Source organism: Orbicella faveolata, unplaced genomic scaffold, assembly GCF_042242905.1.
Source record: "Orbicella faveolata isolate gen_17 unplaced genomic scaffold, um_ofav_v1 contig_25, whole genome shotgun sequence".
In the NCBI taxonomy this organism is placed as follows: domain Eukaryota; kingdom Metazoa; phylum Cnidaria; class Anthozoa; order Scleractinia; family Merulinidae; genus Orbicella; species Orbicella faveolata.
Genome location: NW_028301553.1, coordinates 28,640,338 through 28,663,870, shown reverse-complemented (window position 1 = coordinate 28,663,870; position 23,533 = coordinate 28,640,338). Strand labels below are relative to the sequence as shown.

General features: G+C 40.1%; 3 protein-coding genes across 3 annotated transcripts; 1 reads left to right on the top strand and 2 right to left on the bottom strand.

The window, feature by feature from the left end:
- Nucleotides 1-78: 78 nt before the first annotated feature.
- LOC110041461 (large ribosomal subunit protein mL37-like) lies at nt 79-5,026 on the bottom strand. Its single transcript, XM_020746744.2, has 3 exons — nt 4,518-5,026; nt 3,368-3,708; nt 79-1,714 (listed from the first exon to the last, which is right to left on the bottom strand). Exons 1-3 carry the CDS (start codon nt 5,000-5,002, stop codon nt 1,326-1,328), a joined length of 1,215 nt encoding a protein of 404 aa, XP_020602403.2. The 5' UTR covers nt 5,003-5,026; the 3' UTR covers nt 79-1,325.
- LOC110041459 (cilia- and flagella-associated protein 45-like) lies at nt 4,990-12,180 on the top strand. Its single transcript, XM_020746743.2, has 15 exons — nt 4,990-5,082; nt 5,211-5,309; nt 6,181-6,277; nt 6,575-6,650; nt 6,779-6,845; nt 7,028-7,189; nt 7,570-7,656; nt 7,784-8,047; nt 8,617-8,724; nt 9,352-9,435; nt 9,553-9,666; nt 9,894-9,973; nt 10,239-10,352; nt 10,726-10,902; nt 11,743-12,180. The coding sequence occupies exons 1-15, from the start codon at nt 5,080-5,082 to the stop codon at nt 11,873-11,875; spliced, it is 1,665 nt and encodes a 554-aa protein (XP_020602402.1). The 5' UTR covers nt 4,990-5,079; the 3' UTR covers nt 11,876-12,180.
- Nucleotides 12,181-14,044: 1,864 nt separating this feature from the next.
- LOC110041427 (b(0,+)-type amino acid transporter 1-like) lies at nt 14,045-23,073 on the bottom strand. The gene is made up of 10 exons (XM_089295047.1): nt 22,432-23,073; nt 21,390-21,515; nt 20,651-20,750; nt 20,249-20,293; nt 20,041-20,164; nt 19,161-19,264; nt 18,151-18,247; nt 16,930-17,085; nt 15,973-16,150; nt 14,045-15,050 (listed from the first exon to the last, which is right to left on the bottom strand). Exons 1-10 carry the CDS (start codon nt 22,931-22,933, stop codon nt 14,977-14,979), a joined length of 1,506 nt encoding a protein of 501 aa, XP_089151173.1. The 5' UTR covers nt 22,934-23,073; the 3' UTR covers nt 14,045-14,976.
- Nucleotides 23,074-23,533: the final 460 nt, after the last annotated feature.

The window sequence follows — 23,533 nt, the reverse complement described above, 5'->3', positions numbered from 1 at the left end:
CTCAAAAGTTCATTTCCTTTAAACATTGTCCACGAATCTATCTTAATACAAAAAAGTAAATGAAACCAGTGAAACCAATTAAGTTTTGGAAAACATCTGAATATATTATATGGCTGAAGTGGTCTGCGATGAAAAGGAGAATTCTGATTGGTTACCTTAGCGGTCCACATTTTACAATACCAAAAGCTCCGTTTTCAAAATCTTTTCCCTCCACACTACGCATGAGAAATTTGAAAATGCAACACACACCAGTTATTTTAGATACGTGTTTGAGGAAACCTCGGGCAGGGAAATCCATGACTATTTTGAGGTCATCATTTGCGAAAAGCTCCGTTTTCAAATTGTTTTCTGTCCACACTGAAATGTAAGACGGCATTTCAAAATTCTCCGGCGCAGTGAGGACGGGGCCTCAGATAAGGCCAGGACTTTCGCAAGTCCCGTCAAGTCGCCCAAGACAATGGAACGTTTTCAAAAGTTTGTGTCAAGTACTGAGCTTTTAGAATCTTCCAACAACAACAAAACAAAAGAAATTGAAAAGAGGGAATACCAAGTAAGACGAGATTGCCATAATGCAATCAAAGTTCGATAAAAGAAGTCAAGTTTGGGAAATGGTAAGTAACGTGACAGGAACCATGCAATTTTTTGCCGCGCAAGCAAATCTCTTATATTATACAGGTATTATTATTTTTAAACGGGTTGTTTTCAATAAATTTATGTTCCAATATTACATTTTATGAATAAACCAGAATGAGAAACGATTGATTTAAAGGGATTTCTGCCAAAGAGAAAAATATCCATGGAAAACATTTCAAATTTTGAAAGAACGTTGAACAAGAACATATGAAAGCTCTTACTCATTTTCATTGCAGTCTCCGTCTCTTCTTGTGTACGTTTTCATTTAAACTGTCTTTTCTTAATTTTTACTACTAAATTAAAGTTGTAGATTTGGTAGATCTTGTTATAGTAATTTTGGGGGGCCACGCATTTGTCAGCTTTTTGATTTGCTATTAAGTGTCACCCTCGTAAAAAAAGTATCTACTACTACTACTACTACTACTGCTGCTGCTACCAGGCGATCGATTGTACGAAGGTCTCTTTGGCTTGTCACACCTCATGCATCACACACAGGGCGCGACATGGCCAAATGCAAGTCAGTGTGGGAGGGTCGAGATTTGCAAAATACACTGTAAGTTCCAGTGACGTGTTTAGGTTTGTAGTCTTCAACAAAAAATCGCTGTATTTTCATCTTAAACTTTCACCACTAAGAAAATGTTTGTTTGCTTGTTTGCTTGTTTGTTTCATTAATATTTGAATTGAATTTCTCTTTAACTGGCGTGGCATCCATTGACAATCATTTTAACGAAAGTTTCAAAGCATTCATCATTAAAGTCTTCTAGCACTATTTCATGCGTTGCGGGATCTTTCTTTGCACGTCGAAACCTCTTCCTCTCCTTGGCGGTTTTTTCTCTCTTTTCTATGTCATCAAACACGATCCTTTTATACATGAACACTCCTGGACTGATCCAAGCCATGTTTTTGATGCCTCCATCATCACTAAAGCTCAAGGTATTCAGCTGGTAATGTATAAATGTGAGTCTTATTCCATCAGTGAGGATACATTGAGTAGCTAATGGTTTTTCCAACTCATCTCCCATTTGGTAATTGTGCTTCTGTACAGCATCTGCAACAAGCCGTGCACAGGAGAACATGATGCCTGCAGGTGGAAATAAAACGTAGTAGTGAGTGCAGGGGCAAATCTTGCAGAGAAGTTGTCACAAATATGGCAGAAGTACCCCCTACCCTGTCAAGTCTCCCGTTTTGTGCTGGCGTCCAGTTCTCTCGCGATTCTATCCGTACATTCAACGATCAAGTAAAAATACGAGAAAATAGAGGGCTGTCAACAGTCTTATCCAAGCCCTGACATTAGAATAACCACTCTGTGACCAATCAAATGGAAGCTTTTGCACAGTACTTTCATGTGGTTTTTTTAATATCCGGTACATTATGCTATACAAAATGGCTCTAGTTTTTAAGTCTGTGGATGAAACCCTGTCACATGTGACCATTCAAATGAAAGCTATTGAGCAGCACTTTCATGTGGTACTGATTATTAGCCAAGCTCCGGCAACCCAAAGCGGAGCATCAAAACTATAAGAACAGAAAAACATGCATGCATAGAAATAGAAAACCATGCAACTCTCTTTTCATGGTCGACATTGCTAGCAGCATGGATTGCGGGGGTGTGTGACCTACAACAATGACGATGATATCGCGCAACATGGTGGCTGTACTCCAGCTCATAAAGACATCCTTGTTTATGGTATACATCTTTGACATTGGACATCCATGTTATGGTCAACTGACAACAGTCTAGCCAAGGCATCCACTGACCAGAATCGTGTGACCATATCATGTGAACAATATGGCAAAATCTAACAGAGATCTAATTGCTTAAGTCTTGCCTGTTTCCCGCCACCCCACCTACCTCCATGTAAAGTGTTCCTGAAATATATTGGTCTTGAAATAAATCCCTATCATTGTGGGATGCTTCCTGACTGACAGTCCAAAACAATTATTGTGGATCTTGGGATTTTTTTGTTATAAGCAAAAAAGTGATACTTTTGAAAGTTTACCAAAAACAGGTAATAGATCGGAAGCAAAAAGTATGTATTTGATGAATTTTTAAATGTTTTTGCAAAAGCTATGGGGTGAGGTTTTCTGTTTGTATTGTTTGGCCTTCTGTTTTGAGCCTGAATAATCTACACAAAACATAAGCAGTGGAAACGTTTTTGTACAAGAAAAATTTATACTTCGGTAAACTTTTAATCCTGGGTTAGCGTTAACCACCTTTCAGACCTCTGGGTCCTGATTACAACAGCTTAACCTGGCTTGAGCCTGCTATTCAATCAAAAAACAATGCTTGGTCAGCAGTCAATTTGAAAAAGCACATGATCTCATTGAGCTCCACACTTGAGCTCATGATATGGTCACATGATACTAGCCAGTGGATACCTTGTTTTAACAGGTGTCAATTGACCATGACATAATCAAAAATACAATCAGAGAATAAGACATAAAACAAAGGCTGCATGTCTGGGTCAACCTATTAGCTGGAGTATGGCTGCAATGTTGCACGACTGGGTCGTTGTTGTTGTACACACGCCACCCAAGCAATACCACCAGCCATGATAACCATGAAAAAATCAATTCATGGGTTTCTTTTTTTCTTATACCAGTATGATGCACTGCTATTATTGTCAACAAGATGCTGTTAACCTTTCTTCTGTGGATGAAACCCTATTGTGTTACATGCAGCAATTTCATGAGTGCTCTTTGTTTTTTGTGCATTGTGGCATTTGTACCTTACCTTGACCAACCAACTGACTTGTGTTCTGCTTTATGTCCTCGCACACCACGATGAAGGTGTGTGGATAGGGAAATGGTGAATTGTTATAGAAACCAGTTTCAAATTTTGGATTGGTTTTTTTAGATGTGTTTAGATGAAACAGTGGAGAAATTATATCTGGCTTCTCCACTTCAATTTCTTTAGTCTTTTTTACTTCTTCGCTGTCAGCAACTTGTTTTAGCTGATTCTTTGAGGATAACAAAAACCCAACATGTCCAGCAACTTGTATCTTGTGTGCTCTTTCCCAATATGCGGAGACATGAGGCTTGTAAGTCAGTGAGGTTTCCAGAAGACCTGGGAAACTAAAATGTAAACTGGCTGTAACTGATTGGTGAGGTAAACAAATTTTAAAAGCAAAATTATATGAAGAAGAAGGCTTCATCTCAGTGGGGCTGCACACCCCCTGCACCCTTCCCCTACAGTGTAGATGAGCCCCTGCATCCTGATATTTTTTGGGACTGATTTGAGGGAACAAGGAATATCCCAAGGAATAGGGAACTTTGAAAAAACATTTTTAGAAAGCATTATGGAATTTATTAATAGGAAACAAGTGGGTAAAGGTGAAATTTTCAAGGAATCAAGAAATTATCATGCCATCCTCCCTCCCTCCCTGAGAAGTCCTCAGCATTTTGGCACATCATCGTGATGATTTCCTAGAACTGTTTATACACTCAGGTAGATAGGGCCAGATTCAAAGTTGATCAATTTACCTAAAAATTCAACCCAACAGTCTTGGTTAAGGCTTGAATCTCGACCACTTGATCAAGAGTTCAAGTTATGGTGACCATAATTTTTAGAGAGTGGCTAAGGTAGGGGAAGCGGGGTGGGGTGGAGGGTGTGGGGTAAGGATCCCATCACATGCACTAATTTTAACTTTTAGTTACATTTCACATGTTATAATGTGATTTTTGCTCTCATGACATGACGCTTAAACCCTTGGCTAACCTCATGATTTTAAGACGACCAGGTCTTTTACAACTGGTGGGCTGCATCTGCCCTCTAAAATGAAATCATGGACTCTATCTTTCCTTCCAGATTACTAATTTCAAGCAACCTGAAAACGGTCTTTTCGTTGTAGTTGAAAATATTAAGTTTATGTTCAATTTCTCACCAGTTGGTAGAACTCCATACAACCCTCAACATATTTTGCATCAGAGGCAGCGCACACTTGTCCCTCGTGGCGATTTCTCCATCAAAATTAATCAGCCTTGTTTGAATTATGTTTTGTCTGAATTTTGGCATCATTGATTCTCTTGTGGCAGCATCAATAACAATATCTTGCAAGCAACTTGAAATCTCCCCCATGTGCAGAGTCTTAGTCAAGTTTAGAGTCTGAACTTCTGGTTCCAAAGGACGACTTTTAGGGTGGTAAAGATAATTCTCCATCGCAGCAGCATGGCAATAATCTCTCAAGTGTAGAAAAGATGGCAAAAGTCGAGAAAGCTTTCCACGCGCAGAGGGACCCATCAAGGACGCCATCTTGAAAACTACTTCGTCCGAGAATCTGGGGCCGAAATTATTTTGAGTTTGCCCCAGGGTCTCCGCGGTTGTTTGTAAGTGTTGTTGTCTTGGAAACAAGGCAATATTTCTTCGCATTGCAACGAGCGACTCGCCATATTGATTTCACATCCCAACAACGAAATAATATTCAGCGCGTAAAAGATTGATTCAAGATGGTAAGTATAAACCTCCATTCACATGAAGACCCAAGTTATCTACCAGGCGTAGAAGAATTGTTTTCTCACCTCATGATATCCTAGCATATTGAATTTTCTCACGCCGTATTCAATCCATTTTCCTATAGCCAAACAGCACTGTTGGGTCGGTAGAATCAGCCGGATCTAATGTATCTAGAAAATCATGGACCAGACAATATCATACTGTAAACAAGACTTCCACAGTGGTAAGGTCTTGAAAAGTTCTTTGCTTTAAAAATGGTAGCTGTTTAGTTTGTATGTTATCAAAAAGGTCGATCGAAAATACAAGATTACCAGGTTATACATAACTTAACTTCTACATGTACCGAGACCAATATTGTCATCATTATTTTAGCAACTGCGTTGAAAGATCGTTATTAACTTTATAACAGAAGTAGACCGAATTTAAGAGTGAATTTAGGCTGTATCTTGTGGAATATACATGCCAAATTTGTAACGGTACAATACAGCTGGATTTGTTCTAGCTTCTATGAATTTCTTTCAGCTACATTTTGTGACAGCAATCGAATTAAAACATAGTTAAAGCTGCAATACCCTTCTCAGACAACGGGATATTTTGGGGGGAATACAGGGGGATATTTTGCATATAATCTTTACCTACGGAAAAATTTATGACTTCTTTTAATAGAAGTTCAAGATATAAAAGAAAGGACATTTTGAAAAATATTAACATTACAGATATTAAGAAGGTTTTACTGTAAATGGAAAAATAAATCAAAGGGCTTTGCCTCGCAAGGTTAACTGCCTTGGATATTGTGTTACCCTAGTTACTATTATAAAACCCCTGGTCAACATGAGTTAAATGTGCTCAGGGTAAAGCTAATAAATGATGTGTGTTAAACTGTTTGTAGTTAAGAAGTTTGTTCATAAACTAGCTGCTTTGAAAAAATTGCTCTGTTGAAGAGCTAATATTCAAAACATGACCAGTTTACTATAAATATAACTAATAAGTTCCATACTTCCTTAGTGCAATACAGCATTTTGACACTTACATCCCGTAGGATTTATTTTATGTTTGTTGGTCAACCTTTAAGAAAGACGCCTTTCTGTTGTTAGGATGAATCGTTATTTGCCTCACCAAAGAAGACAAGACCTGGAGAAGAGAATGCTTTTGCTGAAGCGCTGTCTGAGAGATCCCGCAGGCGCAGTAGTGGTGAGTTATGCATATATCTTGACTTGACAATTCCCAACTGATATTAGATAAAAAGCTATATGTGCCATTGTCGTGTACCCTTGAATATTAGTTTTGTAGTGGCAATTTTTTTTCTGGAAAGGTCTTTTACAGCAAAACAATCTTACTTTCAATTGATAATTTTCAAGTGCTTATTTTTTGTTATTTCATGAAGTAGTAACTTTGAAGTTGGGTATAATAATAATATTTATTAACTTCTATTTCACCAATATCAATGTAAAAATTTTCATCAGCTAACTGCTGTGTGCTTTATGTTAGGTAAAAACTCGCCAGGTAAATCTCAAGAACCAGAAATGATTCAGGTGATCACAAAGGATTTGATCCGAAGACTAAGGTAGGCACTTTGTACATGAGGTTTATATACATGTAGGGCCTATAAATTACAAATTCACATTACTTTTTTGAAGAAACAAATAATGAGTTGAAGTGAAAACTGATGTTCTTGTTCACCTTTGTGTTCAGGGTTCCAAAGGAAGACCCTTCTGGAAGGACTATAATATTAGAAGCTGGGGAATTTCAACGAATCAAGGTTTGTTTTATAATAATAACAGCATATAAAATTCACAATAAGAAGCCTGCGCTTCATAGTTTAGGGCTACAGAATTTGCTACGGAATCACTTGTAGAATTAATTTTCTTTCAACTTGGGTCAAATTATACATAACTGTACAGAAAGGTCTCATTATCTTTTAATATTATTTCTCTTTTATAGTCTGCCTCCCACGTTCCTACACAAACAGAAAGAGAAGCCGCTATAGAAGAATTGAAACAAAGGAAAGAAGCACTACAGAATGCTTCAGAGGAACGTAAGAACTTTATGCAGACCATGGAGCTGAAACGAAAAGAGAATGCTAAACCTTCTGACCTTGAACAGGTAACCAAGCGTAATGTGTACATAATACTCTGTGAGAAATGTGTTCTTACATGTAGATGCTCAAACCATGTTTTGTTATGAATTAGAAAATTTCTCTTATTTTATTCCAGGAGGATCAAAATAAACATAAACAATTTTTTTACTAAATTCAATACCCAATTTTCAGCAACCTCTTGACCAAATTAGTGTCCTCCTTTATATAAATTCTACTCACATGTTATCCATTTCCACCCCTGTCGTTTTATAGTCAGTGCGTAACTGACTAAATCATTAACTACTTTTCGTAGAGTACTAGTCTACTCTTAGGCATTAGATGCAAGGTAACTCAAAATGGATCAAAAGATGCTATAAAATGTATTGTATTGGTTTCAATATTTTAGGAGGCCATGAAGGAGAGTGGTACATTACTAGAAAAGGCTAATGAACAAATGGAGGAACAAGAAGACGAAATAAAGAAGCTGAATGAGGTAGATTAAAATCTTTATAATTCAGAAACTAGTTTCATCATGTCTCTGAACTTTGGTGCATATTGACTGTTTACTTTTAACCCAGTACCTGTAGGCTCTAAACCATTTGGTACTTACTTCATTACAGCTCATTTTGAATGCCAAGTGTCATGCAATCCGTGATGCACAGCTCATTGAAAAGGTTGAGATCAAGAAGGAGCAGCTAGAGGAAGAAAAGCGACTTGATGAAATGATGGAGGTGGAGCGACTCAAAGCTCTCAAAGAGTATGAAGAGCGTGAGAAAGTAGCTCACTTTGAAAGGCTCAAAGGTGCCAAAGTTATACAGCTACAGATCACTGACAATGAACAGAGTAGACTCCTGGATGAGGAAAGGAAGGATCAAGAAACTAAGGTTTTTATACATTTGTATATACAAAAAGACACTTTTTCTCCCAGCAGCACCCGTTGAATAAAGCCTTCAGAGTGATCAGTGTAAAATGTCAACTGCAGACTGTGGACCGGTGGTAAAATGCAGACTGAGGGTAAAATGCAGACTGCAGACCAGGGGTATAATGCTGACTGCATACTTTACAAATATATACAATGTATTGTGTTATTTCCATTATCGAGTGCTAACCGTAAACAGACTTATTTAGGCTAATCGTAGTCGAAGTCTACGCTCCAGTTAGCCTGAGTAGCTGTCAGATAGCCTCAATAGTGCTGTGGTTAGCCTGTTTATGGTTAGCTCTCAATTATGGAAATGTCAACAAGGTTCAGTTAAGAAGTCTACAGTATACAGTCTGCATTTTACCCTCAGTCTGCATTTTACCCCCGGTCTGTAGACTGCAGTCTGTGTTTTACACTGACTGCCTTTAGACAAGAATGACTAACCCTGTAATATCCACTTCAAGTATCTTTTTCAAGTTAGATCACTTGATGTATGTAGTTCAAAACAGTGAGAATATGCCATTTCTGTTATAGGCAATGTTGCAATATCTGGAAAAATTGCAACAAGAGGATATGGAGAACTTAATCAAAAAGAGAGAGACTCAAAGAGCTTTAATGGTAGATGTTGCTAAAGCAAATGAGGTGAGCATTTGTAGATGAAGGTATTATGCTAACTTGCGAATGCAGACGTATTTCTGGTTGTCGCTTCTCTCTGCAGAAAATTTTTCTTTTCAATGGAGACAAATGACAACCAGAAATACGTTGGTGTTCACAGGCTAGTATTATGCCAATGCTGTTATTGATCCTGTAACCTTTGACATGGTCTATATCTTACAGACAAAAAGTGTAACATCACCCTTGCTAGCACAGCTATTATATTTATCTTTAATATACACTACAGGAACCACAGGGAGTTGGTGGGGGGGGGGGGGGGGGTCTCACTAGTAAAGCTACAGCCCTTCCACTTTTCTCCTTGGATTGAGTTTTAGGGCTCCAGTTGCATGATAACTGGAAGAACAGTGACCCCTAATGCTTGTTTGTCCTGGCCAGATTTTTATCCCTACCACATTAAAAATGGTCTCCCTACTCCATGTAATATTTAGATATAAAATTATACAAAGTTTCCTTTAAATAATTATCACATCCCTACATGTTTATAACACTGCACGTTGTCCCATTTTGGACCTTGAACTCCGTTCAATTGTCTCACTGCCAGCACAGTTACATAGCAGCTTATCAACAACTTGTAACTTTAATCGTTTCACTCAGGAAATCGCGCTGCTGAAGGATCGCAAGGTAGAGCAGGAGAAACTTGAGGAAATTAAGGTCATGGAGTATCTGAAACAGAAAGCGGTATGTGACACGGTGCCATTTTGATTTACAAACATGGTTTTACTTATAAAATCTCTTTACAAGTTTTAAATTTCACCACCGCATAACCTCTAATTTTACGATTTTTTTTATGTACAGGAAAGAGAGGAGGCCTACCAGCGTGAACTAGAAATTGCTAGAGTGGAAAAAGAGAAAGAAATTGCACGTCTTCGTGCACAGCAAGAGAGAGCTAAAGACAAACAAGCAGAAAAGGTAACAGAAAAATGCCTGCATCCACTTTCTTGGTTTCATTCTTCTTTCGTTTTCATTTTTTGGCGTGGATAAGTCTGAAACTAGACTCTAAACAAAGTTATCAGGTCTCTGGGTATTAGATACTCCTGTTTAATAGAGTATAGCTCTCGGCCAATGAACACGTTATATTCCTTAGTTTTGAGGTTTAAATGTAATGTCAAAAATTAACCTTGATTTTGGTTTCCTAGGATGCTCTTAGAGCCAAAAGAAATCAAGAGGAAGCTGAACGGGAATGGAGAAAGAAAGAAAAAGAAGAGGCAGAGAAAAAGTAATTAATTCCGTTGTGGATATTGTTTTTTTAAACACATCGACTTGCTTTTATACAGCTTGTCCGTAATGCTCGATAATGCAGTCCTATAAACCTGAGATTACCAGTGGCGGATCAAGACCTTGAGCCAAGGGGGGAAGGGGGGCGGGCTCCCGGGCCCCTCCCCTAGATCTGCCACTGATTAATCGCCAAAGGAATATTTCCCACTGTACTATCTATACAAAATCTCTCGCTAACTTCGACGCTTTGCACTTGTTTTTCACAGGAAAAGGACAGAAGAGATGTTGAGAGCTGCACGGGAAGACCAAGTGAAGAATAAGGAACACTTCTTGGCTGTACAGGCTGCGAGAGACAGGGCTGAGTTTGAAAGAGTGTTAAAGTGAGTCCCATTGCACTTCTCAAACATTCACAAATAGTCTTTTTTCTGTGCTTCGACTTCATTGAAGAAAGAAACAGTCATCGCCCGCGTGTCTGTCAGTTTCGGCGGGCTTTTTTCCCGCCATGGAAACTGCCGAAAACATCATTCGGTTTTGATGAGCGTTCATAGAGGCGCCGGAAGATTTTCCGATTTGCATTATCCAATCGAGAAATAGCACGAGTTCTTGCGACTATTCCGACGCCTATTCCGAAGGTTGTCATGTCATTAAGACTTCATAAGTCATGTTTTAGCGACTAATGAAAGTGAATCTCTTGCTCTTATAACATACCCGCAGTTTGAGTTTTTATCTCAATCAAGTGTTCGATATTTGCAGGGTACAAGAAGAACAGACGTTGAAAGACGAAGACGCTGACCGAATCGAAGGTATCCGTCGCCATCAGCATGCAGAAGAAGTGCGTCAACAAATACGTGAAAAAGAGAAAGAACGCATTAAGGCGACGAACGCTTTCTTTGAGGAAGGAATCAAGCTGGACCAAGAAGCTAAAGCTAGGTATGTTTGTTTTCTCAAGAATGACAGTGAAAATGTGCCTAGATATAGTTATTCTTAAATCAGAATTTGTATCTTTGGCCCCGTCCACATTACACTAGAGAAATTTGAAAACCCATCAAATGTTTTTCGTCCACATTACGCCAGAGAATTTGAAAACGCAACAATCAACGGTCTTTTTGGATTTGTGTTTGAGGAAACTATGCCAGGGAAATCACATTATTATCGTAATGCCATCGTTTTCGAAATGTTTCCCGTCCACACTAAATTTTCAAATTCATCTGGTTTGAAGGGCGTTTTCGAAAAGCATCGTTTTCGTGACGGATTAGTGTGGACGTTAGGCCTAACCGTAGAAATAAAGCTGCATTTTCAAATTCGACTGGCGCAGTGTGGACGACGCCTTAGCTGTGTTCCTCTTAGCTACAAAAACAGTTTTGATTGGTCGAAGAAACTCGTCACGGCTACCCAAACCAATCAGAACGAAGATCGCGTCATCGTGATCGGTCAATGCAAAGTTAGTAAAACACGTGGTTTTTTTTGGTTTTTTTTTTACGCGGCCGGCTGTTCAATGCTTTTCACGAAGTAAAATCGTCAGAGTCAACCAACGACGTTCTTTTCTTTCAAATGCTTTGAACGCTGTTATAGGTTATCTGGGGTGCTTGTTGGTTAATTTTAGGAACCACTGAGTCTTATCGAATTTATCCTGCGTATTTATTTAATAGGGCTTTTTTTTTTGTCCATTTCCCGAAAATCGTAGCCGGCCCTTTTTCGTTTTTCAAACGTAAAAGACCTCAAATTTTGCAAGCTTCCCTCACTGACAAACTTTATTCTGTTTGCTTTCAGACGACAGAAATTAGACGAAATCAAAAGACGAAAACTTCAGGAGCTGAGAGAAGCTGGTGTTCCCGACAAGTACTGCAACGAGGTCGCGCGCAGAATCGAGGCTCCGCCGCCTTCATTATCCCGGATGTACTGAAAAGACTTGAAATATTTCTCGAATTCAAAGAAAGCGAAAATGTTAGTCTTTGAAGAACATATAGTGATGACAGGGACTTTATATCGCTCTGAGTGTTAAAGACATAAGATATCTTTGACAATTGTCTTTAGGTTGCAAGGGACGGGGGATTTGACAGTTTGGTGACAGCGAGCAAGTAATTTATTACCTTACTTGGTCGCTTATATCGTACAATGTAAATATTTTCATTTTTTGAGAAGCTGTATTTCACACCACATCGACAAAGAGTAATCTATCAGACGAATAAAATGAAAAGTGTGATAAAATGTGTATTTCTTTCTCCATTCAACGGAATCGGTTCTGAAAGCGGGGTTGCCACAGTTCAGGAAATAGTCAGGGAAGAGAATTTTTCAAGGTCAGGGAATTACATTTTCCTGAGTTGGCGAATATTGACATCTTGAAGAACTCTTACAACACCGCTGATTTGATACCATTAAAGGCTGGAAGAAACATTTCGGGTCACTTGTAACCTCAACAGGCAAAATGAGAAAACTGTTGAAAACTGATCAGAGGAAAGGAGGGCTGTAACCGGGAGGGTAGAGGCCGCTAAAATATCTAACATTTCGTATTTATTTGGTCAAGCAAAAAGTCATCTTTTCTTGGCGGGAAATCGCGCGTCTCCGTGATGCGTTTTTCTGGTGGGAAATAGGATGAAAATCACACAGCATTTTGAAAGAAAGAGATTTTAGCGAACGATTGTTCCCCAAAACAATTTAAAAAAAGAAAACTCATTCTTATTATTATGTCAACAAACGATAGCGGAGTTGATATTACGTTTTAAAGAACAGGGTTTTACTTGTGCAAAACGTGAAAGAGAACGCCAGAGAGCAAGAGTTAACAGGCAAAGAAGTAAGGAAGAGGATCGCGAAAGAGAGGACCGCAGCTGAGGACCAGGACTGGAGAAAAGAGGCGAAACTACTGAACAATGCGGTGAAGTAGAGCGAGTCAGGGCTATAGAAAGGACACCAAATAATACCGAACAATGCTGTGAAAAAGAGCGAGTCAGGGCTAGAGAAGGGAGGATAAATCTAAGCGAGGAAAGACGCGAAGCAGTGCGAGCATGGAGGCAAAATGTAAGTGAGGAACGCCGAGAAGTAGAGTGATTGACGGCGAAAAGATTGGTTCGGTTCAGTCTTCACACAAGTTTGATGGAGGTTTCTGGAAGATTCATACTAAAGTAAATCGTCAAATTGTGGTAAGCGACTCTTTTTTGTAGAAACTTTCGTGGCGTTTTCTATAAAAATTATCAAGTTGCTTCGGCGAAATAAGTTTGGAAATACTGCTCGGCGATTTGTGAAGTTTTCTTCATGTTAGTAAGGGCAGCCGCTTCATAGACTGCTAAACTTTCTTCTGTTACGGCTGGAAACCAAGAAAAGTCAAGAAACTATTTTACGCTTTCTTGGTCGTGCACACCAAACATTTTCAATCAGCTTTTTAACAGCTGGTCTTCCCTTTTGGGATCGACATGAAAATTAAACCAGTCATTGGAAATGGATTCAGAAGTTTGGTGTTATGTATTTCTTAAGGCAATCGATATTTCCATTGAAACGATGAACAAAAAAAATTGAAAATCGGTAAAACATGAAGTTTTGCGCGAACCAAATATGACATGAAAAAGCTAATACCATGAATGCCTTAAGGACGGTGCCTACTAAATACAAAGGTTTTTGCGCCTGGTTAGGACCACGCGGAAAATGTAGATCTTTGCAAGGGCTGTTGGAATCTACAAAGAAAAATTGGGGTAGCCACGCATTTTTGCGAGATAATTAGCCTTGAATCTCAACAAAATTGCTGACATCAGCATTTTTCTGAAAAAAAAAGAAGATCGTAAACAGCACAAACGTCCAGGAAAACAGAAAGGCTGGAAGGGATCCATACCCTTCTAGCGACTATTGAAACTCACCACCAGATTTCGGAATCAGGGTTCCTAACTCGCTATAACATAACGCGCCGAAAAGCGCGAATATTCCGCAAATGGTCTACATCACTGAAGATATTCCTACGGAGCCAACATAGAACAGCACCCATTTTGGAGTTGCGAAGACCCCCGACCCAACTATCGTTCCAAAGAGGAACGCGATTCCTCCGGGAACTCCCAAGAAACTTTTAAGGATGAGCTGTGTTCCGTCCCGCTTTTCGCCATTGTGTTCGACGTCTTTATTTTCTACGAGGGGCCTTTGGGTCGGGGAATCCTCCGACATGATCACTAAATCAAGAATTATATATCTCATCTTTGCTGGCCCAAAATGGACCCCATAAATCTCGTGCGTATCGTGTGATCTTTCACATGTGTGATCGTGACACGTTCTTTTCTAGTTTAGGATTAGCTCTGTAGAAGTGTAGTTTTGACCGTATTAAACTGATGAAGTTTTTATGTCCCACGAATTCAAAATACTTCGTACGTATGTTACAAACGGAAAGCTTTTAAGCCTGGTTTTCACTACGGCATAGACACAAACACAAACATAAGCGTAACGGTAGAGAGAATGCCCATGACACAACCACGCGCTAGTGAGGACGCACACGGCACAACACAATCAAAAGCAACACAGAAACATTTGTTTTCTCGTGTTTGAGCTTATGCTAATATGTCACGTTAGAAGCATAAGCATAAGCTCGCCATCTTGTTTTACTGTATCGAGGAGCTCGAGGTAAGGCAATTATCCATTTTACGGAAGCCATGTGCTTACGCTTATGCTTGTGCCCATGTCTTAGTAAAAACCGGGCCTTAATAACGTACACGCTCGCCGTTCTTCTCGTCTTTGTAAAAAAAAAATTAAATTACCTTGTCACATACTTGTAAGTTTCATTTTTTTCTTATTTCTAAACGATGCTGTCAGACTAGCAGAATCTGATCGTACATTTAAAATATCTATAGGTTGAGAAGTTTTGTCGCAGGCAGAGAGTCACGCGATCTGAAAACGAGAACAGTCACTTGAGCCCTCGTGTGTAATGTGCTGGGACAGACCATCTCTAAAGATTCGAATAGTTTGCTAAAGAACGGACTGCTCACAGTACATAGGATGCATTAATTGTAAATCCACTTTGATCACTCGTTCCAGCTAGAAGATGATGTCTTCTTCGCTCTCGGGGAACGCCACGTCACAAACGTTCTGGAGCTTGAAAGTCAAGCGATCTAAAAAGGAAACAGACAGAATCGAGGATCGTACGTAAAACTCGCGAGGTGCTTTTTTTTTTATTTAGCTCTTATTAACCAAGCATGAGAGAATCTTGACCGAGATCGTGAGTGCAGACCGAACACAGTAAAGTCTGTACAAACGACCGACGTCAAGATTCTCCCATACAGACCGATTAAGCGCGGTTAATAAGATGTTTATTACATGGCAAACAAGAAAAACTTGAATTTAATTCGTTCACTGTAACTGGCTTATGCTAGCTGACTGATTTTGCTGGCGGACCTTGCGAAAGGCGACGAGCTGGACTTAAATCTGCCAAAGTTTGCTCCTTCTTTACTCTTTTTTCTCTTTACTTTTTTTTCTCATCAGGCTTTTTGGCAGCTCCACTAATATTGTTAGAAAAAATTGTCAATATTCTTGTATTTGTAACTTTTCCACAACAAAATGTAACCGGTCTAGATGCCGGTCTAGATGCCGGTCTAGATGGGAAAATCTACACGGTCAAAATCGATTTCAGCCAATCAAATTCGGGAATTCAATAGTTCCCAGTCCTTGTGAGACACATCCATATAATAAATCTGAAATATGGTGAATGTGAAACGAGTTCCCGAATCGTTCCCGAATGGCACCGGGCACGCGCTCCATCAAAACTCTCGCCGCGATTTACGCCCGCTAAGTAACGTAAATGTACTATAATTATTGTACAATAATATGTATATTTTTTTCTAATGGTCAATTCTTTATCCGAATGAGTTGTCTACAGCAAATGTCGAAGGAAATAAAATTATTCTTGACAAATCCTCAGGGTTTAGCGTAACGTAGAGAAAAATCCAGTAAGTGACATTTAACAGTTAGCCAGGGTTGCCCATTCGGCATTCAGCCAGTCCGTTTAAATGCAAAGAAATCAGCACATAGGCTTACCAACAAAGAGAAGGAAGCTTGGCGGAGCCACTTTATACCGTACAAACACCAAATAAAATGGAATCCCGGCGGAAAGGAACAGCAGACAGTAAAACGATTGCAGTGGAGCGTCGTAGAACGGCGCAAACACCAAGTAAGCTGAAACCACAACCATGAAGATGGGAATTCCAATCCACACCTGTAAAAAGAAGGCAAGATCCAGTATTGACCACGTCAGTAGGATGGTCATATTTAAGGCCGATCGAAGAAAAGAGTCAGAAAACCATGACGGCAAGCTACTCACAGTTTGCGCATCTTAAAAAGTTTAGCCTACATTTTTCAAGTTCGTCGTTTGTAATCCGTGTTAATCTTATCCATCCTTGTTCCTTTATGGTTTATTTGGTGTTTTTCTATCTAAGTAAACTTCTATTTTAAGGCAGTCTCCTTCAATTTAAAAGTAGTTTTGTAGGTGGCCGAAATAACTCAAAATACCGTGACTGAGCTCCTTTAACAAGGGGTTACAAGAGCAAAACAACCGGTTTTCTGTGTGCATTTTGTGCTTTTTGGTATCATACTCAAAACGAAATAACCATAATCTGGGTATTTACGAAAACGCGAACCTCGGCGGAGAATTTTCCAGATTGATTTTTCATTCGAAATTGAGCGGAGCAGGCGGTGTGCGAAAACTTGTTGCTGGTGCAAAGCGCGGGAAAAAGTATCTGGTCATTCCGGTGCCAAGCGCGGGAAAACTAGTATCCGGTGGCGCGGAAAAACATTTACCCAGTGCCAAGCGCGGGAAGCTTGGGAAGCCGCGTCACATTTTGGTTTTGCTTTTACTTCTGATTCGTTAAAAATTTAAAGTACAATCTCTGATTGATTAGAGCACAATCAGCGCATGGCTCAGCTTTAGTTTGTAACAAATTACAGAGTTCAGTAAACGCGAAGTGATAGCAACTGAATTTCCCGGATAATTTTTACCTTGTATGGTCGCACGGCGTTGGGTCTTTTATATCTCAGCCAAAGAATACTGGAGATTGAAGTACCATAACCCAACCAGCCGAAGAACGTGAAGTAATTCAACAACACTTCAAATGTCGTGGAATCAGGAATCAGCATCAGCCATGAAATTATACTCTGACAAATAAAACCAAATTAATTGGTTTGAACCTACTGTACAGTAACTACAAGTATGTCTCCACTTTAAAAACATAACAGGGGGGTCAGATTCGCGTTTTTGTCAACATTTAGCCAGCGAGCACGCTCTCTATTCCAAGAGCTGACAAGAGAACTGACTCGAAGGCTATGCAACATTGGACGATGTCATGTCATGTTGGACGATAAGTGCAAATTCAAGGCTGAGTGGAGGCCTAGACCCCGTCCACACTACACTGGAGATATTTGAAAACGATGTTTTCACTCTGAAAACGCATCAAATGTTTTCCGTCCACACTTCGCGGGAGAAATTTGAAAACGCAACAATCACTGGTCATTTTGGATTTGTGTTTGAGGAAAACTCTGGCAGAGAAATTACATGGTCATCGTGACATCATCGTTGTAAAAAAAACCTCTCTTTCTTAAACTGCTTCCCGTCCACATGATGCAAAGCAGGGATTTGAAGAGCGTTTTCGTGACGGAGTAGTGTGGACGGTACGGGTTAATCGTAGAAATAAAGCTGTGTTTTCAAATTTCTTCGGCGTAGTCACGGGGCCTAACGGTCTTGAAGATTAAACAGGCGTCTACTCCTGTGTTAAATGAAATGTGACCGTTTAGTTGTCTACCAGCAAGTGTTATAAAAACACACTGAAAAGGTCGTACGGTTGTTTTCAACTTTAAACCCGAAGTCCATTTTAGGCATGCCGGTTTGAGAGTTTTAAAGGCAAACTATTCCCATCGATTCAACTTTCGGCAGTTTCAAACTTAACTATAGTCGGCAAACCGAACTGAGTATTTATTGCTTCATCCAGAATCTTTTCGCAACTTTCTTTGTTTGTGCACTTTTTACCGCCTTTTGTATTTTGATGTCACTGAAGCAGCCGTTTTCTGTCAGTTTAAGTCACCCCTGTCCCCATCCCAGCGTCTCCATTGGCTGCCTTTCATGAACGTGAGAGTAGCCATTTATTATCATCTTCAGGAAGCATATATGTGAGCCATCCTGTCATAAAAAAGAACCCTGACCAGGGGAACATATTCAAGACTTACAGAAAATATAAGCCCCGGGAGCGGTGTTCGTCTCTTTCTGTGAATCATGGCGAGAAACCGTGGGAGATGTCCCTCTCGTGCAGCGGCAAATGTCAATCTGAAAAATAATTTTAAAGACTGAATAAAATACAGGAGCACAGCTATAAACAGATGCGTTTCTTCTGCTATTTTGAAATGGTGCAACTTAAGTCCGGTCCCTCGTCACCGTTCTTTTCTCAGAACAGGGACATACGGCGGCTGGAGTTCACGAGTGAAACTGAAGCGTACAATGTTGCTGTTTGTTTCTGTTTACAAACCAGTCTGCTAGGTTTTAAAACCCCCTCTAGTTTTTATCTTTTTAGTAAGACCTAGACCGATTCCCCAGACTGTTATCCACGTACAGTACCTAGCTTCATAGAGAATTAATGATAATCCGAGAATGTTCATTGTGCCGAAATTCAGACAAAAATTGGCAAAACTAGATGTTATATTTCGTTAAGGACTACACCATAATCAGACTGGAATATGCATACTAGGTAGCTCCCTAAAATGTTACTAACGATGAAGAAGAGATGAGTTCTTTGTTGAGGGAAGGTAATATAAAAATGTAAATCTTCTTTATAGTGGTCATGCCCTCAGCTATACAAGCACTAAGCTTAGCTAGTTTACAGGCATGTCACTGAAACAAAGGAAACAAATATGTCAAATAAACACAACATAGTTAAAAATTTTAACTGGCAGGAGGCAGACCAGTTGGCTATTTACAAAGCGTGACCAAGGATTTGAACTCGGGACCACCGATTAACAAATCCCGCTGGTAGCAGGGTGGAGTCCTTGAACGCGGGGGTTCTGGATTACTACACTAGCGCTTTAAACCACTCGGCCACGCTGCCTCCTTACAATATTCCTATTTATCTAGGGGAAGATTCCAATTGCTGTCGCAGTCCCCTAATACTATCAGCTGACAATTAGTTACTTAAAACAATAAGGCTGCAGGGTGATTGACTGCCAACAATCAATGTCTACTTTACCTTCCTCCTGCAAAAGCATTTGCATTAGCAGTACCAAACGTGGAGCAGGCGACAAGTATTGGAATGGTCCACGCCATGATTCCATATAACCTGTTTGCCAGGGTCTTTCGAGACAGAAAAAAAAAAACGCCCACAAATTGGATTGGTAAGTAGGAAAGATACCTCACTCAAGGTTGATATCAGATATTGGTATTACTTTATTTTTCATCGTTCTTGCATTTTCCTAGCCTGTTTATTTATTGCAATATATGTCATCCATAACGAATACTACCTATGTAATGGTGAAAATTCAACTATTTGACCAACTAACCATTTGACCAACGAACAATACATTTTAATGAGTTATACGTGAATAAATGCGACAAAATTCAATCAATGGTCAGTGTAGGAGAGGAGCCCAGGCCCCCCTTCTCTCACGATAGAGAGAGTGGGACCCAAAGTGCCCCCGTTTCGAGAAAAAAAAAAAACTATCATCTTCGCTCCTCCCGCCCTAGTCTCTGCCTCCTTTTCGGATCCCTCACGGCAAGAAAGGGCTCTCTCAGTAACTGTTAACTGATTATGAGTTTCTGAGAGCTCGCACACAATTCAAACTCACACCAGTTTTCAAGCAACTAAAGGTGCGTTCCCTTAGGGTGATCTGGATCAGGATCAGTGATCCAAGATCTGTCTGGATCATGGTGTGTCGAAGGAACCGATGAATCCACTCTGGTCATGGATTCATCGGTTCCTTTGATTAACCATGATCCAGACAGATCTTGGATCACTGATCCTGATCCAGGTCACCCCAAAGGAACCCACTGTAACTCTCGGGTTTATAACATGCTATAACACGTATATACTCATGCAAACACGTCTGTTTTGTGCCTCTTAGACTTCTTACCACAGCGACAGCTTCAGAATCCAGGACTTCCTGTGGTGTAAGCACTGTGAAGTATCCAATGTTCACCAGCAAGTAGCATGACGTCACGAGGGGAATGCCAATCCAAATGGTGAGAGGAAGATTTTTAAAATTACATAATAAAAATCAAACGATTAACGTATAAATAGGATTTGTTAATATTTTTGGATTCATCTCTTTTGCTTCTTACCTGTTGGGATTTTTTATCTCCTCTGTAATAAAGTTCAACTGATTCCTAAAAAATAAAATTTGTTTAGAGCTAGGCCAGGTAGGTTGCTTTATATTGGTTCTACTTTTGTTTAAAGACCTATCAATATAGTTTGACATTTTGGAAATTCCAGATTTTTAGTCTCATGGAGTACAGAGCAATGTTTTCTCTCAAGTGTCTGGAGGAGTTTCTCAGTGTCCACAGAAGACAATATCAAAACCAAAAAAATTTATTTTTTAGTCCATTCGGCGTCAGAGCTTGTCAGCTTTTGCGTTAGCACTAAGCGAGCTTGTTGATGGGTCAGTAATTAATCACTCGAAATGAATTCGCGACTCTCTACATGTTGACCAGCAAACTATAATGCACCTCTTTAGTAATACTCACCATCCATCGTAGGGAAATAATCCATTGTAAAAAGCGTAGGCGAGAAGTCCAATATTTGGGCTGGTCCCGGTAAAACTGTTTTCTAGGGAAGAAGTATGGCCTGAAACAGAGAGGTATAGAAAGGGTTTTAGAAAACCGGTTGCTGTTTTAAAAGATTTTTTAAACTTTTATTTTTTTTAGCTTCATAAAATAAAACTAAGTTTCCCAGTCATTCACGATCCCGAAGGCGAGAAGAAAGGGAAACCTGGAAGCGACCCAGGCAGTGGCGGATCTAACGGAGGGGCCCGGAGGGCCCGGGGCCCCCTTATTTTGGATAAAAAAGAAAACTCGCAAAAGGAAGAAAAGCCGACAGGAGAAGCAAAAAAAAACAAAAAACAACAACGACAAAAAAAACGGGTCACCCCTTTAGCTCAAGGTCTGGATCCCCCACTGCCAGAGCCCCGTTTCTCGAAAGCCCCGGAAGCTTTTCGGGCCCACAAAACCATTTTACTTTACTGTTTTCGGGACTTTTCGGAAACCTTTCGGAACCTTCAAGTAACGAGAAGTACGTATCTGGCAAAAAGCGCGGGAATTTATGTAGCCGGCGAAAGGCGCAGGGAAATACGCTACCATGACGTCATCCGAGACAAGCTACCTTGACATGTGAAAATATGCGTGCACCTTGCTAGCAGTCATACAAAAATCATTGTTTGTATAAGGGAATTAAAGTTTTTACGCTATTAGTGCTTTTAGTGGTTACCTTGAGCTAAACGTATGAGGCCCGTGACTATCAGCATAACAATGGCGATCATCTTGGCTGCAGTGAAGATAATCTGCATTCTAGTGGTCCACTTCACACTTGCGCAATTGACGAACAATATTACACCTGTAAGATATTGAGAATATTCCCAGAAAATATATTAAACAATTATTCAACGCAAAGTAGAGATAAGGCGATGCAATTGAAGGTGCCATAGTCAACATACAGGGTTAGGCTCTGCAACCGACCGTTCTGGGGTTTTCGCACAACGCTTTTGACTCTGAGGGTCTTTTACGATCTTTTTTTTACAATGCACTCCTAGGACATGTTTTAAAACTGGGTATTTTCCTGGGGGGTATTCCTAGAAAAATTGTGTGGGGGTGTGCGGCCCGCTTTCCAAAACCCTTACCCTATTTATGACAAAAATCTGGGATTTTCCTACCTTATTTATGACCTGACCAAAAATACGATACCCTATTTATGACCTGACCCTTAAATCGATACCCTGTTTTAGACCTACCTTATAATTAGTTCCTTAGTTCAGACCAATGTTAAACATAATTTGTGAAGCGGCTTTTTTGATGGTCTTTTCAATAATGATGAAAAATAATAAGACAGCTTCTCTTTAAAAACATACCCATATCAAGACTAGAAGGCAAAAGCCATACCCTATTTATTACCAAAATCGCCAAAATCGATACCCTATTTATGACCAAAACGGCTGAAAAACCATACCCTTTGGGTCCGTATACATAGCTATATAGCCCATGTAAGGGAGTACCCTCTCGGGCGTATTCTTAGAAGCTGTCCCGGCAGGGCTTTTCCAGGGCATTAGAGACCTTACTAACTTGTAAGTTTGTCAAAGTGGAGGAGACATACAAACCATTGTACGGTTGTTATAATAGTCGGCGAGTGAGAACTTGCGTGACATGCGACACCGTGCGAGATTAGCTTGGATCGATCATAAACAAGTTAAATCAGTTACCCCGTAGGAAAATGTAAAAAAAAAAAAAAAAAAAAAAAAGACTTTTATTAAACTTACCCGTCGCTGCCGCTGCTATGATCTTTACCAGCGGCATAAGATCTTCTCGACTACTACAACCAGGGAAGAAAGGCTCGATGACGTAAGCTCCAAACACAAGGAGAATCATAACACCAGAAGGCTTAGAAAACAACACAAAGACCCAAGAGTACAGGAATGCTGGAAGAGCCCCATACGCCTCCAACAAGTAGGGGTATTCGGCACCTGATCTCGGGATCAGGGTTCCCAACTCGCAGTAACATAAAGCACTAAATAAAGCGATCATGCCACAAAGGGCCCACATTACCAGAGACATTCCTACGGAACCGACGTACAAAAGAACCCATTTTGGAGTTGCGAAGATCCCCGAGCCGATTATTGTACCAACGAGAAAGGAAATCGCTCCTGGGGCTCCTAGGGAACGCTCGAGGCAGACAGGCTTTCCCCGCCTTTCGCCATGGAGTTCACCATCTTGACTATCCGTGAGCATGTTTTGACGTTGTTCTAGCTCAGCCATCGTCATAATTGCGAATTCAGTACAGTGCAAACACAAGCTTAAGCGGTAAGGTCACCTGTTGATTTAAATCTCATATAAGTGGTTAGACAATGGGATCATGGAGATGTACCTCCCGGTACCAGATACCTTTGCACTTCTCCTCCTCCCCTGCCCCTCCTCTTCCCCTCCCCTCCCCCTCCCCTCCCTCCATTTTGTGGACGAGTAATGAGACAACAAAGGATATACAGTTTTCGTCGTGTAGTATTTGATTTGTGCATTGTTTCAGTTTGTGAACACGTTAAGTTTGGAAAAAGATTACAAGTGCTAGGTGCCGCGATTTTAAATTTAGGATCAGCTTATTATGTCGATAAACAGCTTATGTTGTTGTTTACGTGCAGATGATGTATTTAAAAAAATGATCATGTCAGGCCACGATTTGGGAAAAACAAAATAAGCACCCCCTCCCTCCCTCCCTCCCTCGATTAAGCGCCCTCTCGAATAAGCGCCCCCCGTTTTCTCCTAAATTTGAAATAAGCGCCCCGGGCGCTAATTCGAGGATTTACGGTACCTGACAAAAAGCCGGCTGTCACATGGAAGGTAGAAATAGAAAAGGAAAAGATTTTCGAC